The sequence below is a fragment of the Lissotriton helveticus genome, chromosome 7, assembly GCF_964261635.1.
Source record: "Lissotriton helveticus chromosome 7, aLisHel1.1, whole genome shotgun sequence".
Classification (NCBI taxonomy): domain Eukaryota; kingdom Metazoa; phylum Chordata; class Amphibia; order Caudata; family Salamandridae; genus Lissotriton; species Lissotriton helveticus.
In genome coordinates this window covers 235807141-235827938 of record NC_136068.1, presented here as the reverse complement: position 1 = coordinate 235827938, position 20798 = coordinate 235807141, and the positions used below count along the sequence as shown (strand labels likewise).

Below are 20798 nucleotides of genomic sequence, written 5' to 3'. Positions count from 1 at the left end.
TATCCTTGGGCTGGTGCATTCTTGACTGCCTGGCGCCAACTTAGGTACCATTGCACCATGGCACAAGGGTGCCTGCAGTGGAGGCGGGATTGTTTTTGTGGAAGAAGGGCCACCTTCCTGCATAAAACAATCCTTTGAGAGTGTTTACTCTATCTATGTGTCCTGCAAAATGCACCACATGTAGAAGAAAGAAGAAAAAGGAGAAATAAAGATATTTCTTCTCATTACGCTTTCCCTGGGTAGGTGTTGCATTTTGACTCATTCCTAGGTCTACCACTCATGCCAAATCAGGGAATGCTTCAAAATCCATGGGTGGATGAGTGGGAAAACCCATGCTCCGGCCCTGGAATGCCTAACTGTTGCCAAGTAGCGCCAGGCAGCAACTTGCGCTAGTTTGCATTACTCCAGATTTATCAAGCACCACAGGGCCATGCAAATATATTTCTCCTCGTTAAACCTCCCCTGGTAAGACATAGCATTTTAATGCATTCCTAGTGTACCACTCATGGTAAATCTGGGAATGCACCAAATCCATGGGTAGATGCTCGGCAAAATCCCTCCGTCACCCATGGAATGCCTCCCTTGTGCAGACTATCTTTCACCTTTTTTGTGCTAATCTTCTAGCCTTTTTGACTCACAATAGATCTTGCTGTTAACAGAGTTTTCAACCCTTTCGGAGTTCAGAATCAGAAGAGACTCATCGCAGAACAGCAATGCTGATACCTTGAGGCTCTATTTAAAGGAAAATCTTTAAAGCAAGCAAAACCTCCTGTGCAGATCGTTAGATTGCAATGTGGAAAGTAGAAGAGTTAGTAAACAATCATGCTTAGCTCCTCTAATAATTGGAAATGGTAGATCAGCATTCCATTTTGACTCACTGCAAATTTTCGAGTAGTTCCTATGCCCAGCATAAGACCCTTCATCCATTATCATAAGTTGGCTGACATTGGAGGGTGGTGATACCAGGGTCAGAATTTAAGATTCCAGTAGATGTGTCTACCTCTGAAACTAGCCATAGAGGGTTAAAGTTCCCAGAATGTGGAATAACATGCAGGAACGGGAACTAGAGAATACTTTAAAACATTCTTTTCTAATTTCAGTGACTTTGCCCCTCTAACAGGGTTAGAAAATGTCCACAGACCAACAAGCGATTTAACTTGAGCAGAAAAGCACCAATTAAATCCAGCTATGGGGTTACCGTATGCTTCAAATTCCGGTGCTGGAGCACCAGGCCACCCAGTAATCACCATAAATGGTAGCCCTTCTGAATACAGCTCGAGCCAACTTGCAGTGAAGGCTTTAGAGTCTATCATCTTCCTTATAGTTTGGCAAATTGATGAGATGCTATATGCTAATTCACTTAAAACTGTATGTAATAAAAATATCCGAAATATCCTCAAGGCCATTTGATTACATAGGTAATGACAACATGAACTATTTCAAATAGTGATAGTATATTTACACCTGGGAAATTAAGACTGGCATGTGCTACCTCTCCAGAATCCGAAAGGGAAGCTTTCCTGTGAGGCAAAAAACACTATAAATAGCAGGAATTGCCATTTTTGGATCACAAATGACACCTGAACCAGGGTTTAAGTAAATTATAGTTGACAGAGTCTGAGAAGTTTAATTATGTGTTTGCGAGATACAATCTGTTAATTTCACAGTTTGATGAAAAAAATTTAATTAATTCATGTTTTTCTAGACGCAAGTAGAGATAGAAATATGTAACCCTTAACACACAGGAAACACATTTTGTATATATTTCAGTGGCTTGGTCGTTGGTCACAGGCACTGAAGTATGCATGTAACTTGCAATACTCAGCTTTGAATCCAATTAGAATGACAGAATTGCCTCTTCATTCGTTCAAATACAAGACCTACCATTACAAAACGTATTGACACCCTTTGCATGTATTGTATAAGCATAAGTCATCACTTTTGGAATCAAAAGTGAGCACTTCAGGTTAATCGATGTTATTAAATCCTAGCACAATGATACTGCTGCTATTGTTTGCCAAAAGTTTGTTCTAAGAAAATGGGTAATTATGAGGTCTGCACATACACTAAAAATCCTCATAACATATGTCTGAGACTTACACACTCCCAGGCCACATACAAAGCAGCTACAGGACCTGTAACTGGGAGCTTCTGCTCTCTCAAGTTGTACAGGAAAGGCTCCATCCAAGAGAAAAATGATGAAAAATTATCCACAGGTCATGAATCCTCATACCTGGGAGACATAGGGTTGATTTTTAAAAGTTATGCAAGAAGGGGCTGCCACACTCCTGCGGCCCCTAGGCACTTCCTTACAAATGTCGGTGTGCCCCTATACCTCCTCATGGCACCACCGGCGAAAAAAATAATTAACTAAAAGACCTTGCCGTGCATTACAGGGCGTTTCCTCACTGGATCAGTGAGTTTGAAATGAGCGGTTCCTGCCACTTTCATTTTCCTTAGGGGCCACATCGCCACTAGCTTTCTTTCGGTATGCCTCTATTTTATATTGGGTAGTCCTGGTCCCGCCCTGGGTATTCACAGCCATCCTTATCATTTGCTATTTGCGGGGAGCCCACTCCTGCCCTTCCTGTTGGTCTCAGGAAACCATCCAATGTTGGCACATGAGCCAGCAGCAGCTCCCTACGCCCCTCTGGATAGGAGGATTATTCATTCCTGGCTCCAACCTGTGGCAGTAGTGATCTTGGTCCTCCTGGGTTCCAGGGAAGGGGCCTTGGACCCATTCTTGCTCTTACAGGTTTCAGGGATGTGGTCTCAAGCCCTGTTTAAGTCTTAAAAGGCCCCGCCAGTGCACCCCCGGGCATAAATAATCAGGGCCTGATTCCAATCCAGTTAGGAAAGCCTTCCCACTTGGGGCCCGATTATGATGCGGTTAGGAAGGCCTACTAACCACATGCGCTCCTTCCAAATTGGATCAGGAAAGTGCCTTCCCAACCGATGGCCAGATTATGATACGTTTAGGAATGTAGTCTCCCAGAAAGGTCAAACGGAGCCCAACAAAATCGTATCTGGAAGCATCCGGATGCATTATACTCGGTTGGTCGGACTCTTCCAATCCGAGTCGGTCAGGAACCATTTCCAAACCGATTAGATCGGGAAGAATTCCTAACTGCATCAGAATCAAGCCCTTTATGGAGCTTGTGCTAACCCTTGGCACTGGCCCTCACTGGGGTGGCATGAAAATCACTACAAACCACCACACACTCTGTTCCCTGCCGAGTCCCCCTGTGGCACTGGGCTTTAAACAGTCATTCAGCTGATTAACCTAATTCTGGGCTTATTGTACTCCGGGTGGCAAGCTCTTGCCATCAGGGACAGTTTCAGCAGGGCTGTTTTTTTTTGTGGGGAGCTGGGTTTACTTTGGTCCCAAAAGAGATGGGGTAAGATGATGGCAATGTCCACAAGTAGTTTATTGAACACCTTTGAGTGGAATAGGATCCTGCATGTACTAAAGGACCTGATTGGAGTGAGGATTCTGTTTTAGTGTTTGGGATTATCTCTTTACAAACAAAGATGGAGAGATTTGACCTGTTGTGAATACATATTTAATGGATCATTGTTGTGGGTGCACATTAGGAATTACAATGGGGGGGTCCCATCACATGTAGATTAGGTTTTTGTGGTCCTGATAAATTGCCATAGATCTGCATAGGCTAAAAATGGCAAGAAACATGTTGACCGATTAAGAGGACAGAAATGAACATCATTTCTCGTTTTTTCTGTAGTTGTTTATATTCTTAACAGGAGCTCGGCCAACGCTATTTTAAGTTTTTCCAGGAGACTGGGCGGGAAGCCAACTGGTGCCTTACTTAACTTGTACAGGGCGAAATCAGTAGCAATAGCCAGGTACGGCTCAGGTTTGTGGGGCTATGTAAATAGTGAATCACTACAAAGGGAAGAAAATAAGTTCCTGCGTTCCACCTTAGGGCTTCCCCAATCTACAGCCACGTTTTCAGTTCACCAGGAAGTTGGCCTTGGGTACATATCTGACATCCTTCTCATGGCCCCTATCTTGTTATGGATAAGGCTCTGGACCAACAAAAACTTGGGTCTGAATCATAAAATACTGGTGGACTGTTTAAATCTGGATAATTATAAAAACATTACTTGGCTTTCTTACATACAAAAGTGTTCTCTGGACCTGGGACGGCCTGACATTTTTCTGGTCCCCCAGGGTCTAAAGAAATCTGATTTAGATTGGGTGAAGGCCAATTTCATTACATCGAAAAATGTGGAGAGGGAGGAACGCCAATTACTTAAGCCCACGGTCAGAGCCCATTACCTGACCATCACCTGCCTTACTATACAACCGTACCTTACTATCGTCACTATCCCCTTCCATAGGTGGCTTCTGGTTAAACTCCGGTTTAATCAGATTTACACAGTTTTGTGTGATAGTCAAGGCTGGTTTAAGGAGGAGGACGCACCTGTCTGTAATTGCGATAACTTTTCTACGCAAAATAATATGCACTTTATGTTGTTTTGTAATTTTTTCACTGCACCCAGACAGAAATACCTGGTACCTTTACTAAAGGATAAAGCTTTTTACCAGGCAAAACCTGCCCTCCTTTATCTCCAATTATTGGACTCAGCGTTGACCATGTTTAGCGTGGCCAATTATCTTGTTGCTGCTGTTAGGATTAGGAGGAGAAGACTTAATAATGTTACATTAGGGTTTTGTAGAGAAGATTGAAATGGAAATGCTGTGCATATTTAAATATCTATCTTACTGAGTATGTACTCTTTTTATGATGTATTTTTAAACTGTATATTAATTAATTACTATTGATGTTTTCTCATCATCTTTTTATTATGCATATGTAAATATTATTGATTGATGATTTTTGTAACTCCTTATGAATTTGTATTGCCCTTTTCTGATGTGATTGTAGAATGCTTTTATGATTTTTAACTAAATCGAATAAAGTGGTTTTGACTACGACTATATTCTTAACAGGGAACCCCAGAATTAAGCACTTTTAGTGGGGCACCTTAATTAATATTATCTTCAACTTCACCAGTCTACATCCTTGGCTGTTATCAGCTCCTGCATTACATACAGTCTCACTCACAGCAAACTGGGAAAAAGATATCTGACAAAGAGCCCTTTTAGAGACCTGTTGGTATTGCAACGCTGGCCTACTGAGGAGATCTTCCTATGATGAAGCAGGCCACCCTTTTGGGTGACTGAGGGCTCTTGCTCTGATAAGTAAACGACTGTCACTGACTACTTAACTACCAAATGGTGTCACCCTAATTTGGGATAGCAACAACACACTATATGTTATTATAGTTGTATTGTCTCCCTTGCCAGCTTACTCCTTTGCCTGGCTCTTGGCGCACCTATCCTTCTGCCGGTCCTCAGATGTCCAGGCTTTCCCCAACTAGTCCTTAGTAGGTGTAGGGTATCCAGTGTCAACAGCAATGGAGGGATCCATCCAGGCCTGGAGGACAGCTGCAGAATCCTTAATCCTTCTGGGTATCAGGGGGCTTATTCCTTCAGTTGTCCGTGGTGCTATCACCATCCATGTCCAGGGTCTTGCTCACTGTCTCTCCCTTGTTCAGGGGTTTTTAAGCATGGGTGGAAATATCTAGATGCTAGGCATCCTGGACCAATCATAGGATGACTCATCACCCCTCTGCCTCTGTCCCAATCCTGCTGCACAGGGTTCTGGGACAATCCATTATAATGCCATTAGGGTCTCTAATTGCAGAGCTCCTCTGAGGGGTTCAGCTCCCACCTAGTTAACATCACTGCCAGATGCTTTCCCACCAGATTTCAAATGGGAGCCCCGCCTCTGCTGGCTCCTAAACATCTGGGATTTCTTCTTTGTTTAGTGGGCCTGGGCTATCCGAACCCAGGTGCATTGTGACAAACAATTACTAGAGAGATATTTTCCTTCCCACCCCTTCCTTTTAAGGAACTAAGTGAAACACTGATAATTGTTCCTTTTATGGGGGGAAACCTTTGTTCCCTCTACTGGAGAGCAAATTAATGATTTTGCCCAGCACTGGGACAGAAGGCCTGAAATCTGTGCATATAGGTTCTTGGAGCCTGCATATCCAGACTCTTTGTGCATATTTCACTGACGTTTGACACCTCACTGGAAATTGTGTAGGCTTAAGTAGAGTGAAACTACACTTTAAAACATTTTGAGCCTATGTGTATAATACAGTGACACTACAGATAATCCAGTAAACCCTACTAACCTCTCAATGAATGCCTGCTCATAATATAATACCTACCCCAGGTCACCATCTATCCTTGCAGAGCCCCTTCTGTGCCAGGATATATGTGTGCAATTGTCAGACTGTGCTGATGGTAGTCTAACATGCCCAGCACGCACGCATGTCCACAAGCCTGTATACACATGTTTATGTGTAACCCGCCCAGTGCCCCTCATCCTTTCTGCATCGCTGATGCTGTATCTTAAAAGGCAGACACAGGTAGTAAACATGTGCAGTTCAATTGCCATGTAAATACTGTGAGTGAGACTTGAGGAGTAAGACTCACCCACAGTAAAAGTAAACAAGCATTGGCATGGCCAATTGGTCTCACGTTTGGAACCTTATAAGTATTTAGTTATGCAGCACAATATCCTTGGTGTAACAACATCAACTGTTGCATGGCTAAACACTTATAAATCTCATAGGCGAGACCTATTGCCTATGCCAATGCTTTTTTTTATTGGCCGATTTAAAAGGCTGGAATCCACTTAGATTGCTAAATCACTGCTGCATAAAATTCCAGCGGCCCTGCCTATAGGTGAAGCTTGCACCTCTAATGACTATGTCTTATTTTCTGTGTGAGGGGAGCTTTCAAAGTTCGCTGGAAAGTGCTTGTTTTCTGAGTGAGAAGCATGCACTTCTAGTCCAAGCTGCTCAAATTCAGTTGTGTGAGGGATGTTCGGTGTTTCTGTAAACAAGCCTAGAGAAATTTTGGCAAAATGTACCTAACTACACTGCTGCGGACTTACAACTTTTCTGTGTATAATGGAAACCTGCAGTCTTTGGCCTTTATTAAGAATGGCTAAACTTTGGTGTGAAGACACCGGGATGCTGTTACTAAAATGAGTAGCTGGTATCTCTGCAGGAAAGTCCAATCACTTGATTTTTATTTCCCCCTGAAATTGAGAATAACTGCTCGGAACGGTGTTACTTGGTGCTTTACCACGCAATGTGTCACCATTTTGCCGAAAAAAACACGAATGAAACTTTCAGTCTGTTCTGAGCAGGCAGACATTGTCAGCAGGAGTGTGGATTGGAGAGGGTGGTGGTAGGGAGGTAGAGCCGGGTTCCAGGGCGCACTTATACCTGTCCAGCAGGAGCCCTGTCTGTCTGCTCCACCCGGACTGCTGCAGGGGACCGGGAGTGACTGAGAATGTTGGTGCCCCAGTCTTGCCACATTAGCCACAGGCTCCGGGCAACAGGAATCAACCAGTCCGGAGTTCGAAACCCGATCATTTATGGCCCGGAAAAACTTGTAATGGCACGTTGGGAATATGGGAAAGCAATCAACAGCAGGGGAGATGAGCTTTGCCATGCAGAAATAAAGGCGTATGTTGAAGGGCAGCGCTCACCTCGGGTTCTTAAATTTAAAGTGAAAGTGTTGCTGTTTATAATTGAATAAAGGCCCGTGCCTGCTGCAAATATTACATTAAAAGAAGACATTTAACATCTTAACCCCATATCAGTCTATGGGTTTGTTGTGGTTTGCCTAGAGCGAGGCTGGATTTTTGACAGGCAGCGTCCACGGCTGACCCCACTTGTGCACACCGCCTTAAATTCCGGCGAGAGGCTCTGCTGGCCTGCATAATCAGCAACAACAAAAATTAGCCGCCCTCCCAGTGCCCCACCCCCAAAGTTCTAAACTGCATTAATGCCTGCGTGCTCCGCCAATGCCCATATCTACTGCTCTGAATAATTCAACGCAGTGACACGCGCAGGCACCAAGCTCAAATTGAAAATGGTTTTGAACGGAAGCGAGTGACGAGAGGGGGCGCAGAAAACGGGGTATTTATAAATCAGATGTATTTAAGTGTGTGTCATGCTGCAACTCAGCATGCTGGGCTGCAAAAATCCCTCAAAAACGTTCCCCTTCGAGGCACATAAAAAATGAAATCGGACGAAACTTAGTTAGGCAGTGCTGCTTACGGAATAAACGGAAGTGACCTATCGGGTCAACAGCCAACAATAAGCCAGGTGAGAAGTGCAATGCCAGAGTTGACCAATGGCAAGCGGCAGGACAAAATACCCTCCATTTTGCGTTTACTAGAGGTCTTGTGACAGCGCATGCGCTGTCTAGGCTCGAACTAAAAACTAGACGATCAAAAAGCGAAACATTTCATTGACTATATTAGTGGAATTCATTCCACCACAATTGTAAATGCCTGTTTAAATTTAAATACTGACACTGCTTGGTTATCAGTGTAGATATGCATATGTTTACAACACATATTTAATATTTTAGGAAAATATATTTATCATAATTATGGGCCTAAAACAACAGGATCATTGTGTCAAAATATTTTTGGGAATGCAAAAAGTCAGTATTGATTATAAAATATTTGCCAAAGCACTGGCCCTTGGATTAGTTAACTTCATACCTGACTTAATTGGCTTGGAACAGTCTGGTTTTATTAAAAATAGTAACATAGCCGATAATTCTCGCACTTTGTTTAAATATTATTAACAACGCTTCTAAAATAGCAATCCTATTGCTGCACTTTGCAATTACTATCGAGGCAGAGAAAGCTTTTGATAGAGTTAACTGGGAGTTTCTTATGGAATCTTAGGGGTCGATTAGGATGGCGGATGGATTGCCCCCACCGGGCCGGAGGTAGCCACCGCTGGCCCGGCGGGGGCAATCCGTCCACCATCCTCACAGAAAACACCCCCCGCCACATTAGGAGGGCTGGGGGGTCCGCAGCGGACGGCAAGACCGTCCGCCTCCTTTCCATGCAGCCGTGGAAAGGCATACGGTCTTTGCTTTGGGGGCCCGTTGCATGCCCCCAGGGTGAAGTGGTGGTGGGGGGTGCACATGAGGGGTACCTATGGTACCCCCCTGCGTTACAAAGTACAACATGGCAGGCACCGCGCGGTGCCTGTCATGTTGTGTTTTGAAAACATGCATTTTCAGCATTGCGGCGGGCGGTGCTTTCAGCAAAGGGTGCAAAAATAGGGAAATGTTGGATAGCGTAGGGGTTAAGATTACTTACTAATAATTAAAATATTTTTTGTTAAATAAATAATAATTAGATTATTAAGTAACAATAAATTAATTAACAATACCAATAAATAATTACTTAAAAATAATTACCAATTAATAATTAACAATTAAATTCATGATAAAAACAATTAAATAATAATGATTAAAATGAATTACCAAGTAATAATAAAATAAAAAATAATTATTTTTCAAAACCCAAAAATTATTTATGAAAAAATATTTAGCAATTATAAATGAAATAACAATAAATGATTGATACATACCAATGAATGATAATTAATCAAATATAATTAACAAGTACTAATTAATGATCAATAAATTAATTCCCCCAAAATATGAATTATTAAAAAGTTATTACCAATTAATAATTAATTGACAATAAAATAATAATCAATACTCAACTATAAAATAAATAATTACTTATTTACATTTAAATTGCTTCCCACCCTATTGCCCTATAACCTCACAACACACTTCAGTAATAAATGAATACACTTAATATAATTACCAATTAAAAAATATTAAAAAATAATTACCAATTAATTAAAATTAATTACCAATTAATAATTATTTAACATGAATTAATTATCAATACCAATGAATAAAAATAACTATTTTCTTAATTATAATTAAATTACTTCCCACTCTATTCCCCTACAAACCCACAACCCGCTGCAGAACTAAAACACAAAATCTATTTAAAAATAATTACTAAGTCCTATTTCTTTTTAATTAATTTACTATAATTAAATTACTTCCCACCCTACTCCCCTAAAAACCCACAACCCGCTACGGTACTAAAATGCATAATTTACTTAATTTTTTTTACTAACTTAAAAAAAATGTATACATATATTCAAAGACTAGTAGAATACTTAACACAAATTTAAACACAAACATATAATACATACCACTAATATTAATATCAATATTAGTAACATTGATATTTTTGCTATCGATATTAATAACTTCGATATTAACAAAAACAATATTTCTTACCTTCAGGTCGATATTCTGGTTGTCGATATTCTTGATTTCGATATTCTGTCCCTACGATATTTCCAACTCGATATTCTTGTACTTTGAAATTAAAAAATCGATATTTAGACTGTTTACCACAATGGGTATTGCCCGGGGTGTTCCACCACAACACCCATTGCTTTTTGACGCTGTCCTAATTTACAAGGCTGAGGCTGCGCCAAACACTAATGCAATGGATTACCAGGTATTAAAATGGCTATATGAGGAGAAATTATTAATTTCTCCTAGTTTTTTGCTCTTTCCTTGTGTGCTGTATTCTGCAGCACACATACAAAAAGCACATCGCAATTGTTGATTGTGTATGTACATGAAAGTGTCCCTTCATGAACATAAACAATCATCCCTTGCAACATGGCAGCAGGGTACCTGCACTGGCGCTAGGCAGCTTTTCTTTTGCTACGGGAAATACTGGGAAGCATGATATTCTTGTGAATACGGCACAGCCCTGCATTTAAAAAATGTCAGAGCATGGTACTGGCAAATTTTGCACAGTTCAGTGCTCCAACTTTTTTTTTTCGTCAATATGCCCCTCTGTTTTTTCTATAAAAGATTATTATACACTCCAGTTTTTCTTTTTAAGCTAAACTCATTCAACAAGTTACTTTCCGGGCTTGTGATGCACTGGGTGGTTAATACTTGCATATATTATTATTATAATATTATATATTATTTCATACCCCTGCGATCATGGGGTGTACGCACCATACCCCTGCAATCGCAGGGTTTACGCACCGTACACCCTGCGAACATGGGGTACGGTGTGTACACCCCATGATTGCAGGGGTACGCACCGTACCCCTGCGATCATGGGGGTGCGCACCATACCCAGGGTGGGGGGGCGTTCGTACCTGTTTCGAGGTGAACTCTGCTTTTACGGCTGTTTTCAGCTCCCGTAGAAAAATGGTCGTACGGTGCGTACCTGACACAAATCGTACTTGCTGAGTCAGAAAAAACAGCCGTGAACCATACGGATGTTGCGTACAGCGGGTTCCGAGGGAGAATTGTACGGGGATTTGATTTGTCCGGTCTCTGTATGATTTGTACGGAGTCCAGCTCCTGGTACGAATCGTACTTCGTCGTACGTAGGGGGGACGTTGCAGGGTACGATTCGTACGGGAAAATTGCTCCGAACGGCTATTCGGAGCAGTTTTTCCCGAATCAGAATCGACCCCTCTGTGTCTGGGCAGGAGCTGTAACCGGCCTACCTGCTGTCGTTGGTTACAGCCCTGCTAGTACGATGCGACAGAACACGGTTCACTCGCATTCATATACCTTACAATGCAAGCATGCTTTCTGACCGGAAAGCATGCTTGCAATGTAGAAAGCAGGGGTGAAGTTCATCCCTGCATCCTGTGGCCAGCACGCCAAGGTGCCTGCCACCTGGTGCAGGGAAAAATGGAGAGGCACCTTAGGTGCCCCCAGGCCACCATCTGGCAGCCTCACACCCATGGGGGCCATGCTGTGGGCCCCCAGAGACAACTTCCGACTGCCTTTTCGTGCCGGTCTGTGGCAGTGAAAAGCTGCCATCATACTCCCTCAGTCGCACAGAGGCGACCGGGGGAGTACTGAAGGATTTCCGGACTGCAGACAGGCTCTCAGTCCGCAATCCGGATATCCGAACCAGATTCCTTCCCGACCGAGCCCATCGGAATGGCTCGGTTGGGAAGGAATCCAGCCAGCATTGACCGGTTCGGTCGGAAGGGCTCCAACTTTTGACATTTAAAAAACATGATGTTAAAGCGCCAAGTGCCCCGGGCTTTTGTTTATGCCAGAAGAATCAATAAAATTCTAATAGGGTGCTTTAAACTATGGTATCATAATCTTTGTGATAGACTGCGGGCCGTCCCACTTATTTCCCACCCCCAGTCTAAAAAGCCATTCTTTTATTTTCCCAAACCAAGGCTGGCAGCATGATTTCTTTTGGAGGATTAATAATTACTCCACTGCATCCTTAACTGGTACTTGAGTCTTACTAGTCCAGAATCTTAACCAAAACATGAGCGCCTTGAGAACAACAAAGTGAGTAATGGGCTTTAGACCAAGATCAAGACATAAAGGTAATATGGGTGTATTCTTGGGAAGTTGTAAAAGAGCTCTTAAAAATTTATTTTCGGTGACTTCCAGCTGGCTAATGTTCCCCAACCCCCATAATTTGTCCCGTAGAGAGTCATGCCCAGTCCTTTAGCTCTATGTATTTCTAAGGTAGGAGAGATTTGAAGAAAGGTTGAGCTTTTGACTCTCTTTACAAAGGCACAATCCACATGCTGAAGAGTCACCATGCTTATCTGGATTTGGAAGAACCACGTAGGATTGTCGCTAATTCTTACACCCAAATAATCAAAAGCCTTGACCTGTTCTAATAATGAAGTGTCGAGCCTCACCTTCCCTTTGGTGGATTTATAGGGATTGAAAACCATAAACTTTGTTTTTGAACAATTAATTTCATGGCTGTGAACTTTACAGGCTGTTGTAAACTTGGTTAACATAGTTTGGATGCCCATTGGAGTTTTAGATATGAGCAACGTGTCATCTTCAAATAATAAGGGTAGTATTAACCTGCCTCCCAATTTGGGTGGGTCACCTCCACAGTCATACAGCTCACTTATAAGCCCATTCATAAACAATGTATACATGGTTGGGGCCAGCACACAACCCTGACGCACTCCTCTCATAATGGGTATATTGGTGGTTAGACTGCCATCAGGGTTCCACCTGACCTCAGCATGATTGTCCTGATGTAAGCGAATAAGTTGAAGCAAGCCAGGGGGAAGTCCAAAATCCCTAAGGGCAGCCCAGAGCTTAGTACGGTCTATGTAATCAAACGCTGTTTTAACAAACACTACATAGAGGTGACCCCTTCTGTAGTTTCACCTCCTTCCATATAAGCAAAATTAAATGAAACACCTGATGAGGGTGCTTGTAGATGCTCTAAACCCTGCCTGCAAAGAGTATGTTATTGTCCTCTATCCAGCTTCGAAGATGTGAAAGAATAATTTTGCTAAAGATTTTCTGGGACACATCTATAAGTCTAATAGGCCTATAGTTTGCAGGGTCCCCTTTTTCCCCTTTTTTAAATATTTTGATTATTTCGGTGCTCTTCCACGTTGCCGGGACATGACCTCCACGTGTGATGGCATTAAATACTATGTGGAGCAGGGGGCCCTATATGTTGGGTTCTGATTTATAAAGATCTCCCGGTAGTCTGTCTAACCCAGGGGCTTTCCCCTTTCGTAGTGAGTTGATTGCATACAGGGTTTCTTTTAAAGAAAAACTGACTGCCTGTAAAACATTGGCTTTTTATTGCTGACCTTAATTGGCTCCACTACCTCACCAGCGGGGTCACAGTCCATCTCAGAATAGAATGCCTGAAAGTACTTTTCCCAGAGATGCTGTCAAATATGAAAATCTTCTACGCTAACCAGATGGGTTACCCCTTTAGAAAAAAAAATGGCAGAATAACCAATTTTTTTTTTTTAGAGAGAACAGTGTTCCTTGTTGGGGAGGAAATTAAGGTATACAATCAATATAGACTACAATCAGTACTATATCACTTCTTGTCAAGTCGGACAGTGACTTTTAATGAATGACCACGTAAGAATCTTAACACAAAACAATAAAGTGGTACACAGTCCTGCGTCCTACATAGTCACAAAACATATACAGGTCCAGTTTTGCAGCCATCGAGCTCCAGACTGTATCAACTCCACCCAGGTTACATCGACATTGCCACCGCAGACCGTACATCTCTCTGCCATCACCCCTCGAGTGTTCTCAACTATCTGGGCACCCGTGACGTGCATTGTGGCCGCTGCTCCTCCATTCCCTCCCAGCCTCCTAATCAAGCCTCCGATCGTGGAGTTACGACTAGCTCATTCATGCTTACTCTTGACGTGCATTGCCACCCTAGACCTTATATTCCTTCCCGCCTTTCCAATCAGGCATCATATACTTCAGGCTTGTATTAAATTGTCCTGATGATGATCCTAGTATTGCTTTAAAGGATCAAAACGTCGTTGACTTGATGGAACACCTTGCACACAAATCTATTTGATATTTAGGTGCAATGGTTGTTTTTAAGCTTTTTTTAACCATTTGCATTATATACAAGCTTTTCTTGTCTTGCCTGAATGTTTTGTTCAAATGTATATGTTTTGTGACTATGTAGGACACAGTACTGTGTCCCACTTTATTGTTTTGTGTTAAGATTCTTACTTGGTCATTCATTAAAATTCATATAGTACTGATTCTAGTCTATATTGATTGTATACCTACATTAGCTCCTTAACAAGAACCACTGTTCTCTCAAAATACTGACACCCAAGGTCCTTGCTTACCTTTTTGGGTCCCCTTGTCTTTGTTTAAACAGAAAAACCAACTGTCCTTCTGCCTGGATGCCTCAACTAGAGTACACCAGTTATCTATTTCCCAACCACGCTTAGCGTCAGCTTGAGTTCTCTTGTAGAGCCTTCTTTTATTAATTATGTCAAGCTCAAAACCCTGCTTTTACTGCTGCCGTAAGTTCTATCCTAGATGGCCTACAATCCTCATTATACCATGGGGCATTATTGCGCCTAATCGATGGTGGCCTTCCCTGGCTACTGAAATATGGCAGGATGTTATTTGACAATTCTTGGTAGCTAGTCAAAATGTTATCATCATTTATATTATTTTTGCTCAGTTTCACTAGTACTTGAGCAACCTCACTATAGATATATGGGAGCAGCTTTCCATCAGTCGCTACATTTGCCCACTTGACTCTCCTGGTATTATTTGTTGTGACCACTGTCACATCACTGGAGTTGACTGAGGCTGAAAGGTAGGAAGCCCAGAAAGACTAAAAGTAGTGCATTATGATCACTGTCATCATGATTAAGAATGCTCATATCGTTAACTTCATTCTTTTTGAGTGTTTCTTATCTCTCCTTATTTTGATACATTATTCACATCTATATGACTATATGACGTACTGGTTTATGTTATGATTTCTTATTTTGATTCTTTAATGAACAAAAATAAACAAAAAAAGTCTGTATTTAGAAATAAGTATTAACATTATGCATAACATTTTCTATAAAACACACTAGCCTTATTAAAGGTATTAGCATTTGGTCAGAGGGGTTTTTAAAAGCCCCAAATAAATTTAACATTTAATGGCTCTGAGGCATGATTTTTCCTTTAAGTTTAATTTTGGCCAGTTGAACAAGAATTTCCTAGTGTTAATCTGATGAAGTTTTCACCTTTTGTTTAAAGTGTTCTTTTTGTTAGAATCAGTGAAGGGTATAGGGTACGAATTAAAAATCTTGTAGAGGCCTGGCCTTTCGATGATTTGTCCTCATTTGGGATATATTAATGACTGTTAGATTTTTTTTTTAACTACTTCAAGCCAGTAACTCATAACATGCAAATGAACTGTTTGTATTACTTTCAAATATTTAAACCATAAAATTATTATCAATACCAATGTATTTACAATGATGGACTAATACTGAAAAATTACAGACGTTTTATGTAAATTGTCACAAATGTTAGTCCAGGAAAAACGACACCTTTAGAAAGTGAAATTCTATGTTAAGACCAATTGTAAAGACTGCCAAAATAAAAATAAAAATAAGAGAAAGAGTGAATCAATTAATAATAACATTTCCATGTCGGTTTAAACTCTTTCTTTTTGAATACTAAAACACAACGTCCGTCTTGCCACATAACAGAACATCAATTGAGAATCAAGTAGTTAAAATTCTTACCTCAAACATAAACTGGTCTACGATATGTAGGTCTGCTATCTGGCCATTAAAAGACTGGTACATTTTAATGTCCTTTGCTGTTGGGACATACCTGCAGAACAAATTATCAATGAGTGTGCTATGTAGTCCTCACATGCAATCTTTATTGGAAAACATTGTAAGAATCAACATAACTTTAGTGGCTAGCTGAGATGTTCATAACAGTATAAAATGTCACTGCATGAATAAGTATTTTCTGATGAGTCATTGCTTATTTATGAGTGGAATCCCTTTCCCACAGTGAAATAGAGGAACTATAAATGTATTGAGGAACATATTCCTTCTGCTCTTGTTTTCTTTAAAGGGAATGATTGATATAATATTATGTGTGTGACTCGCTGGAGTTGATTAAACCTTGAAAAAACAAATAAAATAAAGTTAAGTGATTCTGAGCAGACAATTTTATTATGAGCCAGGACTTTCCTAACTTAATCTTATTTTTTTATCCTTTACTGCCTAATTATCAAACAACTTTGCTCTCCTAAATGCAGTTTACAGTAATTTATTAATGTAAATGTTCAACTTTGATGCAAAAAATAAACAATAGCATATATTTTGCATTTTCATGTGGTACTTATGAATGTAAAAATTTATGAAAATTGCTCGAGCCTGAAGTATATGGTTAGGAGCATGTCTTTGGGGAGATGACCCTGCAAATTGGAGAGGACACTCACAAACTAGCTGGTTTGTGTGTATTCACTTTGATGGTCTTCGTTGCCAAATGCATTAGTACATTTGTTTCCAGGGAAGAAGTAGGGACAGAGCACACTCAAATTAATGGAGCGTGGTTTGGTTTCACCAAGGAAATGTAGAAATATGCACTTGTGTTCTTTTCACTCACTTCAGAAATGTACACAATAGTGCCATATGAAAACATTTTATGCATTTCAGAATACTAAGATATATACAACTCTTTTAAAAGACCTGATTACCTATGTCTTAATTTTGAAAGCTGATACAATTCGGACATTTTCTACAAATGTATGAGCAATTCTACAAGAGCAAAACCAAAGGGGGGGGGGACGAAAGGGGATGATGGACAGAGTGTTAAACATTGCAAGCACTCACCCCCAGTCAACCGATCTAGGTTTAATCCATCATCATTCTTTAGCTCACTCCACCACCCCAGTTCAGATATGACCATATGCAAATCAGTCAGACCCTGTGCCTCATAGGAACAGTCCTCCCGAACTGCCAAGCCGTGTCTTTCCGGGACCAGAAACAAGCATCCTGGGACTGGTTTCTGGCTAATCAGCCGTCATCAGCCAGGCTAGCTTGAATCCAGTGGCAAAGTGAGGAAGGGACGCACGTCTGGGCATACCCTGCCAACTTAGGGCAAACAAATCAAAACCAAAGGGTATGATGGACAGAGTGTTGAACATTGCAAGCACTCACCCCCAGTCAACTGATCTGGGATTAATCCATCATCATTCTTTAGCTCACTCCGCCACCCAAGTTCAGACATGGCCATACATTTAGGTTAGTGTTTTTTTTAATAAGGAAATTCCTTATAAAAAATGTAATATTATAGCCTTTTGCTAAGGGCTATACTTGCTGTTAAAAGATGTGAACCCCAGTAATAACTATAACAAGGGAGGGGTAATTTAACAACTATTAGAACATCGGAACCTTGAGAGCTCCAATGAAGACACTGGAGTGGCTCCGAAGTTATAATGGGTGGTATAAGCCCGGCGCTCCAACATTCCAACGTTTGTCTTCATGTTTTTCCTATACGATTGGGAACATTCTACCCTTAATGGGTAGAATGTTCTAATAGCCTTAAACCCCTTGTGTCTCATGCTATACCAGTCATTAAAGCCTCTCTCTCATTATAAGCTCACTCCCAGATGCAGGGCCTTTAACAACCGATATAGCCCTTGGCAGTGGGCTATAAGGCTGTAGGGAAGACCAAGGCAAAATGGCTTCCTGCACACTGAGGATAGAATTTTCTCAATTAAAAAGGGAGAAACACACAGACACCCATTTTATAGTTGGAGCAGAATGCCTATTCCTAGCCAATGCTAGCCCTGATCCACTCCATTGTCTTCAATGGAGTTCTCAACCAACATTCCAATGTTGTAATGTATCTTAATTTATTCATGGTTATTTTACAGGTAGGGTATATTACTATACATAATTAATTAAAGAATGAAATACTGTTAATTAAGGACTATGTTTAATGTTAGGACAGAATCGGATAATAGATTAATTATGTGGGCACTATTTATGAGAAAAAAGAAAAGAATAAGTGAAGATTTATATCGCTTTCTGAACATTCCATTATTTTTTTTTCTATTCACAGACATTCCCAGCAGTAACCCTAGAAAGCTGTTTCTAGTCTAAATGACTACCTAGTCATTACATATGGCTAGACTAGATGCTGGGCCTCAACATAACATTTACCTCTAGGCTTACATTTTTTTTCAAATATCAATTTCTTGATGTTTGATTTCAAAAATATTTTACAACTTTCTTTTTTAATATATAGCTTCACTGCACCTAGGGCGCTCTGCAGCCAAATATCTGTGCAGCCCCAAAGCAGCAGATCATCTACATATTAATATGCACCCGCTTTTTGTGAACCTAGAGTAGGGGCAACATTGCATGGTTGATAAAGTTATGGTCTAAATCAGTGGTTCTTAACATTTGACTTCTGTGGACCTCCTCTTAATCATTTCTGGAACCCCGGTAACCTCACTGAATCATTATTGGAACACAAAGTAATCACCGGAATCCAGAGACCACAACCTAAACATTTTCAATAATTTGAACTGCAAACCAATACATAAAAAATATAAAAACAAGTATTCATCAAACAAATATACAAATGATAAAGTATTTAATTTAATTCACAAACAAATATATAAAAAAATTATATTTTAATTTTAATGGTAAAGTTGGAGCTTTTCTAAATTCAATTGAGGCCATTCATCATCCATATTATATTCAGTTTTATGCATTTGTAGGGCTCCCATGAATCAATCTGAGGATAATAACTTCATTTTTAGCCTCCAATTTCAAACTTCGTCACATATACAGAAAGTTATTCATATACATTTTAATAATTTGCTAATATTACTTAATTTTCCAAACAATCATTTAACACAAGAGTAAACAGTAAACCCGCTTAATAAGCCAGCTGGTAAACACAGGACGCCCAGAACCCACTATTTCACCTATCCTACAGGTTCAACCACGTAATGCAATCAGTAGTCTTGGAAAAGTCCATGAATGATCAGTCCTGTGGAGCTAACCCTTTCAAGAGTGCAGTGTTCACCATAACGTTTGGCCACATGACACAGTGCACAAGTGAAGAAACTTCCCTAAGGTCAGTGTCTAACCAAATGTTAAAATGTGAACAATTATCATTCTAAAAAACATTGGGGGCTGATTTACAAGCCCCTTGCTCTGCTGGTGCGTCACTTTTAATATGGTAAAAAGTGCCGTACCAGCTGCGCAAGGTGCTTGTAAATAAGCCCCATTGTTTTTCACGTAATATGGGGAACTTTAACTTGCACTTTGATTTGTTCGTCCCATTGTCCAAACAAGAATCTGTGAGACCAAAATAGAGATTTATTTTTGGTAGCACAAGATATTTGAGTCTGTAAAGCAGAAATATAAAGTACTTGCAATGTACAGTAACAAGATCATACTTATTATTTCAGCTTTCCTAAAAGTGTCTTTATATACATCATACATGCACAACTTTAGTTATCATTTGCACCTGCTTCCTTTTGTTTGACTCATCTGTTTCAAGGTTTGCATTTGAATAAGAATTGTGTCATTTTGCCCATAATGAAAATACATGGAGGCTGGGAGGTAGGTGTACATAGAATTATAACATTATAAAAAAGGTAAAGCCTTCTGTTGTCTCCAACCCAAGCTAGTTCTAGGGATATGTGAACCACCTTGGCAACAAAATAACCAGCACAGTGAACGCTGTCTCAGCGGAATAATGGTCAAGTCATGTTACATCATTGTACACAGGTCCTGAACGTGTCCCGTTCCCTGGGATGTTCAAGCAGAATACAAACTGAGCACACAAGTCAAGGAAACCAATCCATTTAGCTTTAAAGGGAACAAAAACCATACTTCAAACAATATGCCCAAACGGTGCCCCTGGACCCAGTGGACTACCTGAGGTCATCTTCAGGAATGACACAAATTTCTAGGCCCCACGAACTCATGAGCTCTTTCAAGCCTCTTTCTTGTCCTCTAACATTCTAACATCATGGAGGGGGTTCCTACTGCATCCCATCCATAAAAAGGACTACAGCTCTAAAACAGAAAGCTGTAGGCTAATAGACGTATTGGATGTTGAGGGAAAGCCATCGCAAAGGTCCTACAATGCTAGCAGGAGGATTGGGTAAGGAAAAAAAGATCATTCCATATTATCAGACAGAGTTTAGGCCCAAAGCATCCATCATGGACAATGTCATTGCTATGTCCTTCCTGACAGAAAAAGCAGCAATAAAAGGCCATGTCTGCTTTATGCATGGTTTGTAGATTACAACAACACATCTGTCAATACAAACTCGAACATTTTATGGGCAAAGCTAGCTGAGTGGGGATCACAAACATCCTGTGCAATGCAATAATTGCCCTATACACAGTCACCTCCAAAATAAACTAACTCAAACCCACGCCTCACTATAAATAAAAACAAAGAAAGGCCTAAAACAGGGTTGTGTCAGGGTTGTGTCATAGCGCCCATGTTGTTTAATCTC

The 20798-nt window shown here is 40.7% G+C and overlaps 1 protein-coding gene across 1 annotated transcript in view; it reads right to left on the bottom strand.

Moving 5' to 3' along the window:
- Positions 1 to 20798, bottom strand: part of LOC144766720 (disheveled-associated activator of morphogenesis 2-like) — a 902367-nt gene that overhangs the window by 101360 nt on the left and 780209 nt on the right. Inside the window, exon 9 of the mRNA XM_078650477.1 lies at positions 16033 to 16123. Within this exon, the coding sequence (XP_078506603.1) occupies positions 16033 to 16123 (91 nt within the window). The remainder of the gene's footprint in view (positions 1 to 16032; positions 16124 to 20798) is intronic.